The 17,362-nt window shown below is 43.0% G+C and overlaps 1 protein-coding gene across 4 annotated transcripts; it reads right to left on the bottom strand.

The window, feature by feature from the left end:
* Position 1: 1 nt before the first annotated feature.
* On the bottom strand, positions 2-14,477 carry LOC110509609 (set1/Ash2 histone methyltransferase complex subunit ASH2). Of its 4 annotated transcripts, XR_016493370.1 has the most exons (18): positions 14,351-14,477; positions 12,909-12,975; positions 12,673-12,818; positions 12,396-12,484; positions 12,190-12,284; positions 11,360-11,455; positions 11,131-11,226; positions 10,979-11,054; positions 10,771-10,788; positions 10,077-10,179; positions 9,677-9,894; positions 5,835-5,881; positions 5,589-5,756; positions 5,289-5,482; positions 5,036-5,128; positions 4,022-4,120; positions 2,348-2,407; positions 2-2,212 (listed from the first exon to the last, which is right to left on the bottom strand). XR_016493370.1 is itself a non-coding variant. In XM_021590599.3 (17 exons), exons 1-17 carry the CDS (start codon positions 14,407-14,409, stop codon positions 2,105-2,107), a joined length of 1,785 nt encoding a protein of 594 aa, XP_021446274.1. In that variant the 5' UTR covers positions 14,410-14,477; the 3' UTR covers positions 2-2,104. The 4 variants fall into 4 exon arrangements, 2 of the variants coding, with proteins under 2 accessions (XP_021446274.1, XP_021446275.1); XR_016493371.1 differs by lacking the exon at positions 10,771-10,788; XM_021590599.3 differs by lacking the exon at positions 5,835-5,881.
* Between the last annotated feature and the right edge of the window lie 2,885 nt (positions 14,478-17,362).

Here is a 17,362-nt window from a genome sequence, read left to right as displayed (position 1 = left end):
CTTTCCAAAAATCTTCACTTTATTAAAACCAGTATGAATGTAAAACAAAATAACATCGTAAAAAAAAAGACCAAAAAAAGACCAAACTACTTGGTAAAACAATTAGATTTTACATCTACGAGACCAGCTAGCAGCTACACTACATGGCCAAAAGTATATGGACACCTGCCCGTCAAACATCTCATTCCAAAATCATGGACATTAATATGGTGTTTGTCCCCCCTTTGCTGCTATAACAGCCTCCACTCTTCTGGGAAGGCTTTCCACTAGATGTTGGAAACTTGCTTCCATTCAGCCACAAGAGCATTAGTGAGGTCAGGCACTGAGGTCGGGCGATTAGGCCTGGCTCGCAGTCGGCGTTCCAATTAATCCCAAAGGTGTTCGATGGGATTGAGGTCAGGGCTCTGTGCAGTCAAGTCAAGTTCTTCCAAACCGATCTCAACAAACCATTTATGTATGGACCTCACCTTGTGCAGGGGAGCATTGTCATGCTGAAACAGGAAAGGGCCTTCCCCAAACTGTTGCCACAAAGGAGGAAGCACAGAATCATCTAGAATGTCACTGTATGCTGTAGCGTTAAGGTTTCCCTTCACTGGAACTAAGGGGCCTAGTCCTAACCATGAAAAACATTCCCATACCATTATTCCATCTCCACCAAACTTTATAGTTGGCACTACACATTGCGGCAGGTAGCGTTCTCCTGGCATTCGCCAAATCCAGATTCGTCCGTCGGACTGCCAAATACTGAAGCGTGATTCATCCCCTCCAGAGAACGCGTTTCCACTGCTCCAGAGTCCAATGGCGGCGAGCTTTACACCACTCCAGTCGACGCTTGGCATTGCGCATTGTGATCTTAGGCTTGTGTGTGGCTGCTCGGCCATGGAAACCCATTTCATGACGCTCCCGACAAACAGTTATTGTGCTGATGTTGCTTCCAGAGCCAGTTTGGAACGCGGTAGTGAGTGTTGCAACCAATGACAGATAACACACTACACCCTTCAGCCCTCGTGGTCCCATTCTGTGAGCTTGTGTGGCCTACCACTTCGCAGCTGAGCCTCATACTTCGTTGTTGCTCAACGCTCCTAGACATTTCCACTTCCCAATAACAGCCCTTACAGTTGACCGGGGCAGCTCTAGCAGGGCAGAAATTTGACAAACTGACTTGTTGGAGGTGGCATCCTATGACGGTGCCACGTTGAAAGTCACTGAGCTCTTCAGTAAGGTCATTCTACTGCCAATTTTTGTCTATGGAGATTGCATGGCTGTGCGCTCAATTTTATACACCTATCAGCAACAGGTGTGGCTGAAACAGCCAAATCCACTAGTTTGAAGGGGTGTCCACATACTTTTGTGTATATATAGTATTTTACGACAAATAACAGAACACAGGCAACTGAATCTGTTCATTTGAAGATAGAATGTCTGTCAATAAGACTACCTGGGGTGCTGACAAACGTTAGATATTTTAAATTGAAACTTAGTTGGGTCAAAACAATCTACAGATTTGTTCCTTCCTTTTGAGGGACATTTCACAATTTTAACTTCATGTTAAAATTCGTGTTATGTTTTGTAGTAAAAGAGGAAAATAAGTGTTTCCAATTAGTAGGCAATGCCTACTCGTAATTGGTTAAAAATCACATGATGCACACCGATGATGTCATTAGAAACACTTTTTCTTCTCTCTTTTTTACTACAAAACAGAAACGCGCCATTTTCACATATGTTGATGTTGGGGTGATGCTGGAGATGAATATGAAGTAGAATTTTTTTTTTTTACACTTCCCTTTAACTGTTTATGCATACTAGTACATGCATTTACAATGCTGAAACACCTGGACGTGCTTCATAAGCTAAGAGTGTTATATTCAGACACACGTAAAAATCAGTCAACTGACATCAAAGTCTCCCTATTTTAGATCACACACACATCTTATCCATTAGGATTTTTTCAAAGTTACTAATGAAGGTAATGTTTAGAGAGTACAGTGTGTCAGTGTTCAGGTCGACATCAGCCCACCTATATCTGCTGGAATGGACTCCTCCGTGCCTTTGTCCAGACACTCAACTGGCCGTCTGTGTGTTGAGTTCTGGTGTGCGCGTGCATTTATCCTTCCCAGGGCGGGCTACGTCGTCCGTCCACGTCCGTCTCTACGTGGTACAGCATGTCAGCCAACGTGTGTTCGATCACTGCTCCCCAGCCCATGTCACTCATCTGGGAGGGAACACACACAAACGTACACCAATTAATCCCATCTACAACCTCAAGTGACGTCAAAACTCCCAAGTACTGTACCTCTATTGCTCGTCTAATAATTGTTTTTAAAAGCATGCATGTCTGTGTACTCACTGGCTGGTACTTGATGTCCTTTGGAGGGTGTTTGAAATGTGGTCCAAAGTTAACGGACACCTGGGAGAAAGGAGGGACAATCAACATAATGTGATTCAAATGGAAATCCCTGAAGTAGATACTTGGCTATATCAGAGCACAAAACTTTGGGGCATTGAATTATTTACAGTGCTGTAGGGCAGGGGTTCTTAAACTTTTTCAGCCTGGAACACAAATGAGAAATTCAGTGTTTTTCCTGGGACCCAAGCTTAGGACAATATGCAACTATACATAAATGTTGGTACATTTCATTGCCCTTATACCTAAAACAAATGCAATAGAGACAAAAACAAATAACAATGAAATGTAATATCCATATAAATATATATTAATGTTTATTCTCCCCCATTAAAAACACGTACATATCTGTCTTGGTTGGAACTGGTGCTGTTAAAATACAATAAATCATTTACATTCTGAACTGGAATAAACAGATTGATCACATCACACAGATGTAGACCAGAAAACACACAGTCCTAATGAGAGCATGTCTATTCTGGCCTCTGTTTTTGACAGTGTAACACTGAGGTCATGCTCAGCCTTGAAACTGTTTCTGTACTTGTTTTTTAAGTGTCAGAGTTGAGAACCCTGACTCACATAGGTATGTGGTGCCAAACTGGACCAGAACATCTACTGCTTTCTCAGTCAGGCAGGAGACCGCTTCCTGTTGTAGATGAGCAACCCAGAACTGTGTGAGTGTGTTTACCTCAAAAAGAGTCTCGCTTCAATCAGTTTATTCCAGTTAAGAATAAAAAATATGATTGTATTTTAGCAGCAACAGTTCCAACCTAGACTAGTTTTCAACAATCATTTCTACAGTAAGATGTACATAGGGCCTGATCATTTTTCATCTCTACTGTTACTAGGGTAGCACTATCTGGCGAATGTTAGCTATTAGCTGTGTACAAGGACAGGGGATAGTTTGAAAGAGAAACTCACATCTACTACTATGACAGTTAGTACGCCCTTATTTCTGCTTATTATCATCTGTTATAAAATGACAACAATGCCTTGCCAGCTGACTAACTTTTCCAGGTTTGAAGCATGGTTTCCTGAAGCATTCTGCCCTGTTCTGAAAGAACTCCCTCGGTTTACCGTCACGCTGTGGATGTTTGGTCAGGACGTGTCGTTTTATTCATTTGTTTGTTATGAGAGACTCATTACTCAGCACTTCCCCGCACAAAACACATTGTGGGCGCTCCGCGTTATAAGTTTGTATGAATTGAGCTCAGTCAGAACTTGTGGCTAGCATGAGTCCATTTGATGATAGCGGTGAGTGATGGCGAGTGGGAATAACAAGACAGTGCTGCATCGTGTGGGGTCGGCGAGTAATCTTAAAGAAAACTGCAGAAAAAGGATCCGGTAAACCGCGAAGCACACGGGCATCTCCCTCTCACACTTCCGCAGCTGCCAAACTGAGCAGAGGCTGCTGCTAAGCAGAGAGCGCACTGAACGGAGAGAGCAAATGCACGTTGCCAAATCAATTTCAGTAATTAATGAAATAATTATAAATTTACTCTGACACGTCGCGACCCACCATTAACGGGTCCGTGGGTCACACCCACACTTTAAGAACGGCTGCTGCAGATGGAGAGAGAAAATAGAACCCTTCAAACAGACACACACAGCACTAACCGTGCAGCCCCTGTAGAGAGAGATGGCAGGGAAGTAAAGCCCCTCAAACAGGTTCTCATAGGCCTGACCCTGGTTCACCCCATTCTTATAGAACAGCATCTAGAAAGAGGGAAGAACAGAGATTTCAACAAATGGAAAAGCCAATTGCTATATCTACTGTCAACAAACGTATGATATCGACAATAAAAATAGATTGAGATTATCCAAATTCATCAACATTCCAAATGGTACATCCAATATGGCCTCTGGTTGCCACTGCTCTGAATGATCTACTGGTTCTAGTTATGCGTTCCACTGCTCTGAATGATCTACTGGTTCTAGTTATGCGTTCCACTGCTCTGAATGATCTACTGGTTCTAGTTATGCGTTAACACTGCTCTGAATGATCCTCTGGTTCTAGTTATGCGTTCCACTGCTCTGAATGATCCTCTGGTTCTAGTTATGCGTTCCACTGCTCTGAATGATCCTCTGGTTCTAGTTATGCGTTCCACTGCTCTGAATGATCCTCTGGTTCTAGTTATGCGTTCCACTGCTCTGAATGATCTACTGGTTCTAGTTATGCTTTCCACTGCTCTGAATGATCTACTGGTTCTAGTTATGCGTTCCACTGCTCTGAATGATCGACTGGTTCTAGTTATGCGTTCCACTGCTCTGAATGATCGACTGGTTCTAGTTATGCGTTTTCCACTGCTCTGAATGATCGACTGGTTCTAGCTATGCATTCCACTGCTTTGAATGATCTACTGGTTCTAGTTATGCGTTCCACTGCTCTGAATGATCCTCTGGTTCTAGTTATGCGTTCCACTGCTCTGAATGATTGACTGGTTCTAGTTAGGCGTTCCACTGCTTTGAATGATCTACTGGTTCTAGCTATGTATGTGTTCCACTGCTTTGAATGATCTACTGGTTCTAGCTATGCGTTCCACTGCTTTGAATGATCTACTGGTTCTAGCTATGTGTTCCATTGATTTTAATGTCTGAGCTATTGGTTGGAGTTCTATGCTGGAGCCTCACCCTGCTGGGGGTAACAGTCTTCAGGCTCTTCTCTGCCTTGTCCACATAGTCCTTCTCCTCAAAGTACAGGTAGCTCTTAAACTTAATCAGCGCCTGAGTGAACACAAACACAAAGGGATGAGCAGTCAAGTCTCATAAAAACAGACAGTGGATGTCTGCTATTTGCTAATCATAATTCGTATATTTTATTGATTCTCAGTTACTCATTTATCAACTATAGTATTTGAAAAATATATATATATTTTTTAAGTACCTTGTCTTTGTACGTGTCAGGCAGTGCCTTGGCTGTCTCAGTGCCGTCCGGCAGTTCTACGAAGAAGCCCAGAGTGTCTCCTTGTCCGTAGCCTGAGGAGTAGTGTTTCCCCACAGACTGGTGGAAGCGTGTCCCTTTCTTACTGCGCCACGAGTAGCTGAACTTATCATATCCCAGAGGGGCCTGCAGGTTACCTACAACACACACAGGGAGACAGGACATGTTTTAACGTGTGGTATCAACTAGATGTAGCTGCGGTGTTTGTACCTGTCTCTCAGTGTGTGTCTTTGCAGTATCTACCTAGGGGCTGAGACCAGCCCAGTCTGGCTGCGGTGTCCGGGGGCATCTCATCGATGGAGACCTCAAAGTACCAGGATCCTTTCCTGACACCGTGGGAGGCTCTGACCATGGAGTAACCCTTCTCCCCTGTCACTGTCAGACGGTCATCTGAGATCTTCAGCTGGGGGGCTGCATACAGACAACTCAAATCAACGTTTGTCATGTGCACAGAATACAGCGAAAAGAACAGAACAGTGAAATGCTTACTTGCAAGCTCTTCCTCGACGCAGTATTCAATGTAAAGAAATGGAAAACTGTCAAATCCAGAATAGATTCTTAATAAAAACATGGAATCAATACGAAGTCAAAGAAAAAAAACACAGATAATAAATATATATATATATATATACACACACACACACACACAGTGGGGCAAAAAAGTATTTAGTCAGCCACCAATTGTGCAAGTTCTCCCACTTAAAGAGATGAGGCCTGTAATTTTCATCATAGGTACACTTCAACTATGACAGACAAAATGAGAAAAAAAAAAACCAAAAAATCACATTGGATTTTAATTAATTTATTTGCAAATTATGGTGGAAAATAAGTATTTGGTCAATAACAAAAGTTTCTCAATACTTTGTTATTGACCCTTTGTTGGCAATGACAGAGGTCAAACGTTTTCTTTAAGTCTTCACAAGGTTTTCACACACTGTTGCTGGTATTTTGGCCCATTACTCCATGCAGATCTCATCGAGAGCAGTGGTGTTTTGGGGCTGTTGCTGGGCAACACAGACTTTCAACTCCCTCCAAAGAATTTCTATGGGGTTGAGATCTGGAGACTGGCGAGGCCACTCCAGGACCTTGAAATGCTTCTTACGAAGCCACTCCTTCGTTGCCCGGGTGGTGTGTTTGGGATCATTGTCATGCTGAAAGACCCAGCCACGTTTCATCTTCAATGCCCTTGCTGATGGAAGTAGGTTTTCACTCAAAATCTCACGATACATGGCCCCATTCATTCTTTCCTTTACACGGATCAGTCGTCCTGGTCCCTTTGCAGAAAAACAGCCCCAAAGCATGATGTTTCCACCCCCATGATTCACAGTAGGTATGGTGTTCTTTGGATGCAACTCAGCATTCTTTGTCCTCCAAACACGACGGGTTGAGTTTTTACCAAAAAGTTATATTTTGGTTTCATCTGACCATATGACATTCTCCCAATCTCCTTCTGGATCATCTAAATGCTCTCTAGCAAACTTGAGACGGGCCTGGACATGTACTGGCTTAAGCAGGGGGACATGTCTGGCACTGCAGGATTTGAGTCCCTGGCGGCGTAGTGTGTTACTGGTGGTAGGCTTTGTTACTTTGGTCCCAGCTCTCTGCAGGTCATTCACTAGGTCCCCCCGTGTGGTTCTGGGATTTTTGCTCACCGTTCTTGTGATCATTTTGACCCCACAGGGTGAGATCTTGCGTGGAGCCCCAGATCAAGGGAGATTATCAGCGGTCTTGTATGTCTTCCATTTCCTAATAATTGCTCCCACAGTTGATTTCTTCAAACCAAGCTGCTTATCTATTGCAGATTCCGTCTTCCCAGCCTGGTGCAGGTCTACAATTTTGTTTCTGGTGTCCTTTGACAGCTCTTTGGTCTTGGCCATAGTGGAGTTTGGAGTGTGACTGTTTGAGGTTGTGGACAGGTGTCTTTTATACTGATAACAAGTTCAAGCAGGTGCCATTAATACAGGTAACGAGTGGAGGACAGAGGAGCCTCTTAAAGAAGAAGTTACAGGTCTGTGAGAGCCAGAAATGTTGCTTGTTTGTAGGTGACCAAATACTTATTTTCCACCATAATTTGCAAATAAATTCATTAAAAATCCTACAATGTGATTTTCTTGATTTTTTTCCTAATTTTGTCTGTCATAGTTGAAGTGTACCTACGATGAAAATTACAGGCCTCTCATCTTTTTAAGTGGGAGAACTTGCACAATTGGTGGCTGACTAAATACTTTTTTGCCCCACTGTATATATACAAACACACAAGAATATATAACTTTTCTCTATAAAAAAATGTCATATGCTCTTTGAAACTTAATGGCCAATTATATTTCCACCAACAATTGCATTTGTTTGAAAAAGAAATGTAAGGCCTCAGGGTCAACTTGAGGGTTAAACGAATGCATTCTGGGAAATGTATTATTTTTCCCATATTGAACTAAATGTAAGTGATTACTGAAATATAATAACTTAGAATATCCACATACAGGTTTTCTTTTCCTTGATCATACATTTTAAGGTTTTGTCCTGAAAATCTATTGTATCAACAATATTTCACATGCATGTACAGTTGAAGTCGGAAGTTTATATACACCTTAGCCAAATACATTTAAACACAGTTTTTCACAATTACTGACATTTAATCAATTAAAATTCCCTGTCTTAGGTCAGTTAGGTTTACCACTTTATTTTAAGAATGTGAAATGTCCGAATAATAGTAGAGAATGATTTATTTCAGCTTATTTTTCTTTCATCACTTTCTCAGTGGGTCAGAAGTTTACATACACGCAATTAGTATTTGGTAGCATTGCCTTTACATTTTTAAACTTTGGTCAAACATTTTGGGTAGCCTTCCACAAGCTTCCCACAATAAGTTGGGTGAATTTTGGCCCATTCCTCCTGACAGAGCTGGTGTAACTAAGTCAGGTTTGTAGGCCTCCTTGCTCGCACATGCTTTTTCAGTTCAACCCACACATTTTCTATAGGATTGAGGTAAGGGCTTTGTGATGGCCACTCCAATACCTTGACTTTGTTGTCCTTAAGCCATTTTGCCATAACTTGAAGTATGCTTGGGGTCATTGTCCATTTGGCAGACCAATTTGCGACCAAACTAACTTCCCGACTGATGTCTTGAGATGTTGCTTCAATATATCCACATAATTGTCCTTCCTCGTGATGCCATCTATTTTGTGAAGTGCACCAGTCCCTCCTGCAGCAAAGCAGCCCCACAACATGATGCTGCCACCCCCATGCTTCACGGTTGGGATGGTGTTCTTCGGCTTGCAAGCCTCCCCCTTTTTCCTCCAGACATAACGGTGGTCATTATGGCCATTTTTGATTCATCAGACAAGAGGACATTTCACCAAAAAGTACAATCTTTGTCCCCATGTGTAGTTGCAAAACGTAGTCTGGCTTTTTTATGTTGGTTTTGGAGCAGTGGCTTCTTCCTTGCTGAGCGGCCTTTCAGGTTATGTCGATATAGGACTCGTTTTACTGTGGATATAGGTACTTTTGTACCTGCTTCCTCCAGCATCTTCACAAGGTCCTTTGCTGTTGTTCTGGGATTGATTTGCACTGTTCGCACCAAAGTACGTTCATCTCTAGGAGACAGAACGCATCTCCTTCCTGAGCGGTATGATGCGGTCCCATGGTATTTATACTTGCATACTATTGTTTGTATAAATAAACATGGTACCTTCAGGCGTTTGGAAATTGCTCCCAAGGATGAACCAGACTTGTGGAGGTCTACAATATTTTTCTGAGGTCTTGGCTGATTTCTTTAGATTTTTACATGATGGCAAGCAAAGAGGCACTGAGTTTGAAGGTAGGCCTTGAAATACATCCACAGGTACACCTACAATTAGCCTATCAGAAGCTTCTAAAGCCATGACATCATTTTCTGGAATTTTCTGGAATTTTCCAAGCTGTTTAAAGGCACAGTCAACTTAGTATATGTAAACTTCTGACCCACTGGAATTGTGATTCAGTGAATTATAAGTTAAATAATCTGTCTGTTAACAATTGTTGGAGAAATTATGTGTGTGATGCACAAAGTACAAAAACTATAGTTTGTTAATTAACAAGACATTTGTGGAGTGGTTGAAAAACTAGTTTTAATGACTCCAAACTAAGTATGTAAATTTCCGACTTTAACTGTATATACACACACACACTCGGTATCAGTATCGTAAAATTGAAATAACAGACACACAAGCACAAAGACGCCCACACACACACACACAGTATTCTCAGAGAAGGTGAAAGACATTACTGGGTAAGGCTAATAAGAAGAAGCCCATCTCTACTACATTACAGTAGGATTTCCTGGGTGTGTGTACCTCTGTCGTGCAGGGCTAGCAGTACTCTCTCGTAGAGACAGGCTCTGTAGAGGTCTCCGGGGATGGGTTTCCCAGCCCAGCAGTCCAGCTCTAGTTTCTCTGGGTCGGGGGCGTGGGGGTCCGGCTCTGCTAGGATGTAGCGGTAGCCATCTTTGTTGAAGGGGTGCTCCAGGGGGTAACCATGGGGGGGTAGACGCTGGGCCGAAAACAGAGGGTCACTACAGAGGGAAAGAGAGAGGAAAGAATGAGAGAGAGAACAGGATTGTGTGCATTTGGGATAGAAAGAGAAATGAGGTGGAGGGAAAGAGAAGGACAATAACAGAGAGAGAGAGAGAGAGAGGAGAGTTGTATTGATTGCATATTATAATACATCCTACATATGTTTCAGTCTGTGTTGTACCTGCGTGTTCTCTTGGCTGCTCCGGCTGTGGCTCCCTCCTGTTGCTGCTGCTGCTGCTTACGCTTGGCTCCTCTACCCTTCCCTGGGCCGGGGGCCAGACCACCTTCACACGACAAATACACAAGTTACAATATAGAACGCACACACTTTCAGCAAAAAGTCACCGAAGAGGCACAAGCATGGAGGGACACCACATATTAGGGTGAAAGGAGAGTAGCAGCCACACAGAGGAAGCCAGGGGATTATTTCACACCACTTCGCGGCTGCATCCCAACAGTAACAGCCTCCTTTGGTCTGTCCTTTACCACTCACCACTGGGTACGGAAAGGAAAACAAGGCTTGTCCAGAGCATTGGGATGAAGCCCGGGAACTCAGGAGCAGAAAGCCAGAGTAAATTAAATAATTCAATCAGTCCACTAATCAAAAGCCAGATCAAAAGGGTAAAAGCTTCAGGGCACCAAGCATAAGCGCAGAGCAGGTGAGGGACGGGGTTTCCATTGGAGCAGGGTGAAGTTGCCCATTGACGCTGATCTAAGGTCAGATTGTATTTTGCCCCTTTGTTGTTTCGCTAAGGAATGGGGGAGGGGGTACGCTGATCCTAGATCTGTGCCTATGGCAAACTCTAACCGGAAAGTTGTGATTGCACAAAACACAGAGCTCAGAGGTAGATACCAAACCACCACATCATATTCACCTGAGAAACAAGGTCCACCTGGAACGCAACACAGCATGTACAGAGCATTTATAACGTGAGAACCCCTTAGGGCTTTAGTGTGGAATTATAATCTGTGACACAGTTTTTCATGGAATTAGTTATCAAAGTGTGTGTGACATGTGTTGTGTGTTTGGTGCCAATTTGTGTTGATGTGTTTAGCAAGTGTGTTGGTATGTTTTGAGCTTACCGTTGAGCCCTCCAGGAGTGGGAGCAGCGGTGGTCTGTTTCTGGTTGTCGTAAGATGGTCCAATGTTGCCCAGATCCTGAGATGAAAAACCAACCAACAGTCAGCCTCATTGTGTGTGTGTCTGTGTCTGTGTGTGTGTTGTGTTTTCCTACCTGGTCCAGCAGGCCAAACTTGGGGTAGTCCTCCTCTGGGTCCTTACTGCCTGGGTCTGGATGCTCCTTCACCAGGAACACATCCCGCTCTTTACTCTGAAACACAGTAAAATCAAGTAAAGACATGATTCTAAAGAGAAAGTCTGGCTACTTTTTCAACAGTGAACATTTGGTGTGACGTGTACAGTTTGGTGCACTTGTGTAAGTCGGTGGTTGCTCATAGAATCACCATGGCTTTGACTATGTTGTTGGGCCAGGTGAGCTTTCCAGGTCTCTGTCGGGTGGTCATACACTCCCAGTATTTATCAATGAACGGGATGATGTCCTGCAAGGAGAGAAGGGGAATACAGGAAAACACTAACAAAACACATCCGGAGTCTTTAAGGAGAAGTGGATCTAAAATCCCATGCATAACACTTGTATCTTTTATCAATGTTTATTATGAGTATTTCTGTAAATTGATGTGGTTCTGCAAAATCCCCGGATGTTTTGGAACTGCTGAACATAACGCGCCAAACTGAGATAAACTGAGATTTTTGGATATAAATATGAGCTTTATCGAACAAAACATACATGTATTGTGTAACATGAGTGTCATCTGATGAAGATCATCAAAGATTAGTGATTAATTTTATCTCTATTTCTGCTTTTTGTGACTCCTCTCTTTGGCTGGAAAAATGGCTGTGTTTTCTGTGACTAGGTACTGACATAACAATCGTTTGGTGTGCTTTCGTCGTAAAGCCTTTTTGAAATCGTACACTGTGGCTGCATTTACAACAAGTGTATCTTTAAAATGGTGTAAAATACTTGTATGTTTGAGGAATGTTAATAATGGGATTTCTGTTGTTTTGAATTTGGCACCCTGCAATTTCACTGGCTGTTGGCGAGGTGGGACGCTACCGTCCCACATATCCCAGAGAGGTTAAGCAGGTGTAGAGAACGGAAAAACATACGCAAAAGACTGTGTCGTATCTTGGCGTGACATGTAGTATCAAGCATTTTCAAAATATCACATTGGCTTTCAAAGTGGATTATGTAGGGACTGTTGAGAGGACTAACCTTGTCTTTGGAGAACATCGTCTTGGGGTGCTCTTCCTGAGTCCTGGACCTCCATGTGAGGTTAGCCAGGGCAGTCAGACACATCTCCTTCAGGTCTGGAACACACAGCAACACTCAATCAGTACAATCAATTGATAACAGACCATCAATAATCCCCAAGCTCACACATGCACACGGAAGTGTATCAGCTGACTGAGAACACCTACTGGCTTGTTTCCTGAGGAAGTAGGTGTTGCCGCTGTGATGACACACGTTACAATGGAACACATAGTTGGTCATGAAAGGCAAACAAGTCCTGGAGAGAGAGAGGGAGAAAGACTCATCAAAAAACCTTGATCCTTATATGTTCATCTCAGCCAGTACCTGGTTAGTCGAGCTACAGGGAGCAATTTTAAAAAGTCTAACAAGCTTAGTCTTATAATCAGTTGGCCAAAGGCCTCCATGAAAAGAGAGAGAATGAGTTACTCAGTGAGTCAGACGTACGCAGTGTCGATGCTGAAGGTGTCGGCTGTGAACCACTTCATACAGAGAGCACACTGCAGCTCCACCTCTCCCTGGTGCCTGCCGCTTTCCTCGTCCCCAGAACCTGTCTGGGTGTCCGCCGCCTCCAAACCCTCACCACCCGTGTCCTGAGGAGAACACAGGGAAAAGGGTTAGCTAATGTCTGTCTGTTTGAGAACAGGGATGCCCAGAGAACTGCTGTATAAGAGGTGTAATACCATGGCCTCTTTGCCATTTGATGACTCAGTGTCCATGTTGCCTGTCAGGTCCCCAAATCCAGCATCACTGAAAGTAAACAAACATATCAACATGAACATTAGCTTAGCTTCAGCTATGTATTTGATACAAATAATTCCCTAAGCTCTAGACCTTAGCTGAATCTGGTAATGAATGATGTGGCTGTTGAACAAGTTGAGACTAAATGACTTGGCGTTACCTTAGCTTGTAAACTGTCAAAGTCAAAACATATACTTGACGGTTGTAAAGATGGGGAGAGGTCTGTCCGTAATAAAGAGATGTTCTGCTTTTTTGACACCACACTCCACAAAGCAAGTCCTGCAGGCTCTAGTTTTGTCTAATCTTGATTATTGTCCAGCCATGTGGTCAAGTGGTGCTAAGAAAGACCTAGTTAAGTTGCAGCTGGCCCAGAACAGAGCGGCGCCTCATTGTAATCAGAGGGCTAATATAAATACTATACATGACAGTCTCTTGGCTAAGAGTTGAGAAACTGACTGTCACTTTTGATAAGAAACCATGTGAAAATTCAAAATGATTTGCGTCGTCAACTTATGCACAGCTGACAAACACACACATACCCCACCAGACATGCCACCAGGGGTCTTTTCATAGTCCCCAAATCCAAAACAAATGCAAGAAAACGTACAGTATTATAGCATGGCACTCCTATCTCATATTGCTCAAATGAACAGCAAACCTGTTTTTTTAAAAGCAGATAAAGCAACACCTCACAGCACAAGACCTGTCCCATATTTGCCCTAGATATTTTGTGTATGTATTGATATGTAGGCTATGTATGCAGTTATGTCCTTGAACTGTTCTTGTCTATTAATGTTCTGTATTGTGTCATGTTCTGTGTGGACCACAGTACGACTAGCTGCGGCTTTCGCAACAACTAGTATTAGGGCTCCTAATAAAATAGCAATGCTGCCAGCTGGGATAAAGCGCTCAAAACGCGTTTATTTCGTATTTTGGATAAATGACAGCTTGTGCACACAGACAACGGTTATTCAGCACTATAGTAACATCTTTACTTTTATGAGTAACGAAAGTATAATAGAGAAAGATGCAGAGCACCGCTGCTGAACCTTCAGCCTCCCCGGACATGAGCTAGCTATTTTCACTTGGTTTGCTAGTTAGCTAGGTTCTGCAGGATTCATGCTAGAGATTTATTTAGAAGTAAATATTCGACAAGGAAATGAACCTGTTCTTTCATGCTTTAGTTAGTTTGTTGCAAGTTAGCTTACAAGTTGGGCATTTGAATGAGGAGTCTAACGTTGTTAGCTTGCTAGCCAGCTAGCTTCAGTTTAGTTAGCTAACATCAGCGGTCTAGCTTGTTGAGCAATATTTATCTGGTTGTCTAGCATCACACTTAAACAACAAACAAAACGACTGCTCTTTCCCTGTTTTAACGGAGACTTACCAGTCTCCAGTATCTGGTTCAACAACAGAAGCACTACCCGCTTCTCCATCCGACGCCATGTTTCAAATCTAATGAAATATGACATCTCGCGAGACGTTTTGGTGTAAATTGACGCTAGACGCCAAGCGCTGATCTGGAGTCAGTTTCAGCTTTTCGCATGTAAACATTATACATGCATTGGGGTAAGGGAAATATGATCCTATATCAGTGACAATTAAGTAGAAACTTCTGTGAGTGTGCCATGAAATTGTGTCGCACTGCTCGGGATGGTAGTTGCTAATTGGAATCCTTGGGAAGTCCCTACCTTAAACCCAAACCATTGCCTAACCATAACCATAACCTTAACCTTTCTATCAATCATACCATACCATAACCCGTATTACATTTCAACTTAAATTGGGTCAGAGGTGAACGTCCCAAGGTTCCCCCTTAGACTTTTCTCTGCTAGGATGGTCAGTAGAAAAAAACAACACTCTGAGTGCAGCATTATTGTAGAACAGAAACACAGCTGATTAATCAAATTGCATTCTAAACTGAAGATCATGATTGGGTGATTATTGGAGTCGGGTGTTAGCTGTGGCTGGGGCAAAAATGTAACATCAATCAGGCCCTCGGGGACTGGAATTGCCCACGCCTGTTGTAGAACATGTTTTTTAGTCAAAACCCACATCTATAAATTAAATAGCAATTTCTTGTTTGAACACATAAGCTTACGTTTATGACCACAGACAAACCCCTTCCTAATGTGTGGTTAAACATATCTAAAACACATTTATTACCACCATCAATGCTATAATGCCATTCTGATATTTATTGGCAGTTTCCTCCGGCTTTACCATGACGACAGAAGGGCACCATTATACCCCATAGGCGTGTGTCCAAAAGTGTGGCAGATAGATAGACCATAAAGGAATCCTACTGCTGTGGAATGCTAAGAGCACCCCTGAGTGTGGTTAGAAGTGTTTTTAACTGTTGTTAAGGAGATTACATATTTGTAGGTTCTCCTCCTTTTCGCTCTCTTATTGTAGTGGAGCCCATCTGTGAGGTAGAGTGGAGAGAGGCAGGTCGAAGGGGGGTAAGGAGGAGAGGGGTGAGGGGTAGTTATGAATGGGATACCCCTTGTAAGCCCATTCAATTCTCAATTACACCATGACTGTCAGGATACATACATTTCACAAAAGGAGATATCATTATCATTATTTCACCCACTGTAGGCTCTACCATCGGTATAGCTAATGATATCTAACCACAATGCATGATGTCTATCATGACACAATGTTGATGGGTAAGTTCAACCTTTATTTAGGCTTTACTAATAGACACAAAGGATAGACCTGGGCCTGGTTAAAGTTAAAAAAGTAGTATACTGTATAATCTAGAAAACTTCTGCCTCTTCCACAGTCTTCTTCTTGCCCTCCCCCTCCTTATCCTCACCTCCTTCTCACCCCTCTCCGTCAGATTTAGATCAGATACAAGTTTTATTTGATTTTTAGCCATATGGAAGGTCATGTAAAATGTAAGGTAAATACACTCACTTTTTAAATCAAGATTATGTCAAGAATATAGAATAAAGTTGATGCAATAGTACTTAGGACTCTTTCTTCGACCCTGGGTAAGCCAGTGCTTAGTGTGGGTTGGTCTCCTCTGGTCCTGCTGGACAAAGACATGGGTCAGGGAGGGTCAGGCCCACTGGTGACATCTGCTAATTGTCCCGGTGGGCCGGCCTCTCTTCTCCCCTCAATACCAGACGCTCTGTAGGGGTCACTGCTGGGAGGACGCTGGCAGATGCCATCCTGCTACCCCACCTTTACGACCTGGCCTGCTCCAAGGGGTCAGGTCATTTAACCCCCTCATATACCCCTTCAGACCACTCTCCCCCCCCCCCCCCCTCTTTCCCTTTACTCATTCTCTGGAGACTACAGATCAGTAGAAGTCATATTACTACTGTATAGCTAAGGACATGACTATTACTAAGGCTTAAAAGCACTTGGTGCAATTATAGACCATTCCTGATAGAGGATGCAGATATACAACATGTAGGCTGCAAAGAATGTATAGTAGGCCCTACAGTTATTTGGAAGACTAGTAGACTGCACTGCGCGGCACCACCCAAAAAAAAGTTTGCACTTATCCAATGTGCACTTATCAGTGGGCTTGATTACTATACAGTACAAACGTCCAGGTGGATCTCTCTGTGGTCATTTTACGCTCTGTGTCTGATGTTGCTCTCATCTCGGTTTGGTTGACATGAAAGAGACCAAGGGATTTTTGTATAGACGTTTGTTGACTGGTTTGAACTGTAACCTATAACAGTCCACAATCGGATAGCAATAGGTTCCCACTTCAACCCCAGCAGGTGTATTTGGAAACGTTGGAGAAACTGTACACCAATGAAGAGCATTTGGAGAACCAATATCAAGGGATTTTTAAACTAACTTTCTAACAGTAGGCTACACTAGTAGGCAGCACTTCATGACTACAGTGGAAATACATGAACAAAAAGGGCACAACATGCTTCCCAATGATACAAATCAGAGTCTCGTTTCCCCCTGTTGAACAGGCAGATGGGCACTCATAATCTTGTTAGTTCTAATTGTGTGGCCCTCTAATTATAGCTAAGTACTTTGTGTGACTAGACTGACTACAAAGCTATACACTTTAACCACATTCAATAAAAAAAACAAATGCCCCTATTGATATTCGTGCACAAGTGAAGCAGCAGGATTTTGCCTACAAATCCCTCTGAGTAGAGTCGATTAATTAGCATTACAACCCGCGTTTACGTGTCCTACCAGCGTAAAATCACACAATTGCAAATAACGACAACTCAAACAACAAAACAGGAACACGGTTGTAAAGAAAGGGGCACATTTTAACCAGATGCCCTGCAATAAGTAACCCAGCTAGCTGAGCGCGGACATTAGCATTTTAAAGTACCCGCGCGGGGGTTCCTTCTTCCGCGCACGAGGTCGATTTCGTGTGTGTGTGTGTGTGTGTGTGTGTGTGTGGCGC

The sequence above is a fragment of the Oncorhynchus mykiss genome, chromosome 29 (genome assembly GCF_057628025.1).
Source record: "Oncorhynchus mykiss isolate SJ-2025 chromosome 29, ASM5762802v1, whole genome shotgun sequence".
Classification (NCBI taxonomy): Eukaryota; Metazoa; Chordata; class Actinopteri; order Salmoniformes; family Salmonidae; genus Oncorhynchus; species Oncorhynchus mykiss.
The sequence above is the reverse complement of the archived record's forward strand: the minus strand, read 5'-3'. Positions and strand labels throughout refer to the sequence as shown.

What these genes read in the sequence shown, in the direction of transcription:
- LOC110509609 (XM_021590599.3), bottom strand. Translation starts at nt 14,409, where the DNA reads ATGGCGTCGGATGGAGAAGCGGGTAGTGCTTCTGTTGTTGAACCAGAT. An exon ending in GAACCAGATACTGGAGACTG is followed by an intron (nt 12,976 to 14,350) that starts GTAAGTCTCCGT and finishes GTTTACTTTCAG; the next exon opens with TGATGCTGGATTTGGGGACC. An exon ending in ACCTTCAGCATCGACACTGC is followed by an intron (nt 12,485 to 12,672) that starts GTACGTCTGACT and finishes CTCTCTCTCCAG; the next exon opens with GACTTGTTTGCCTTTCATGA.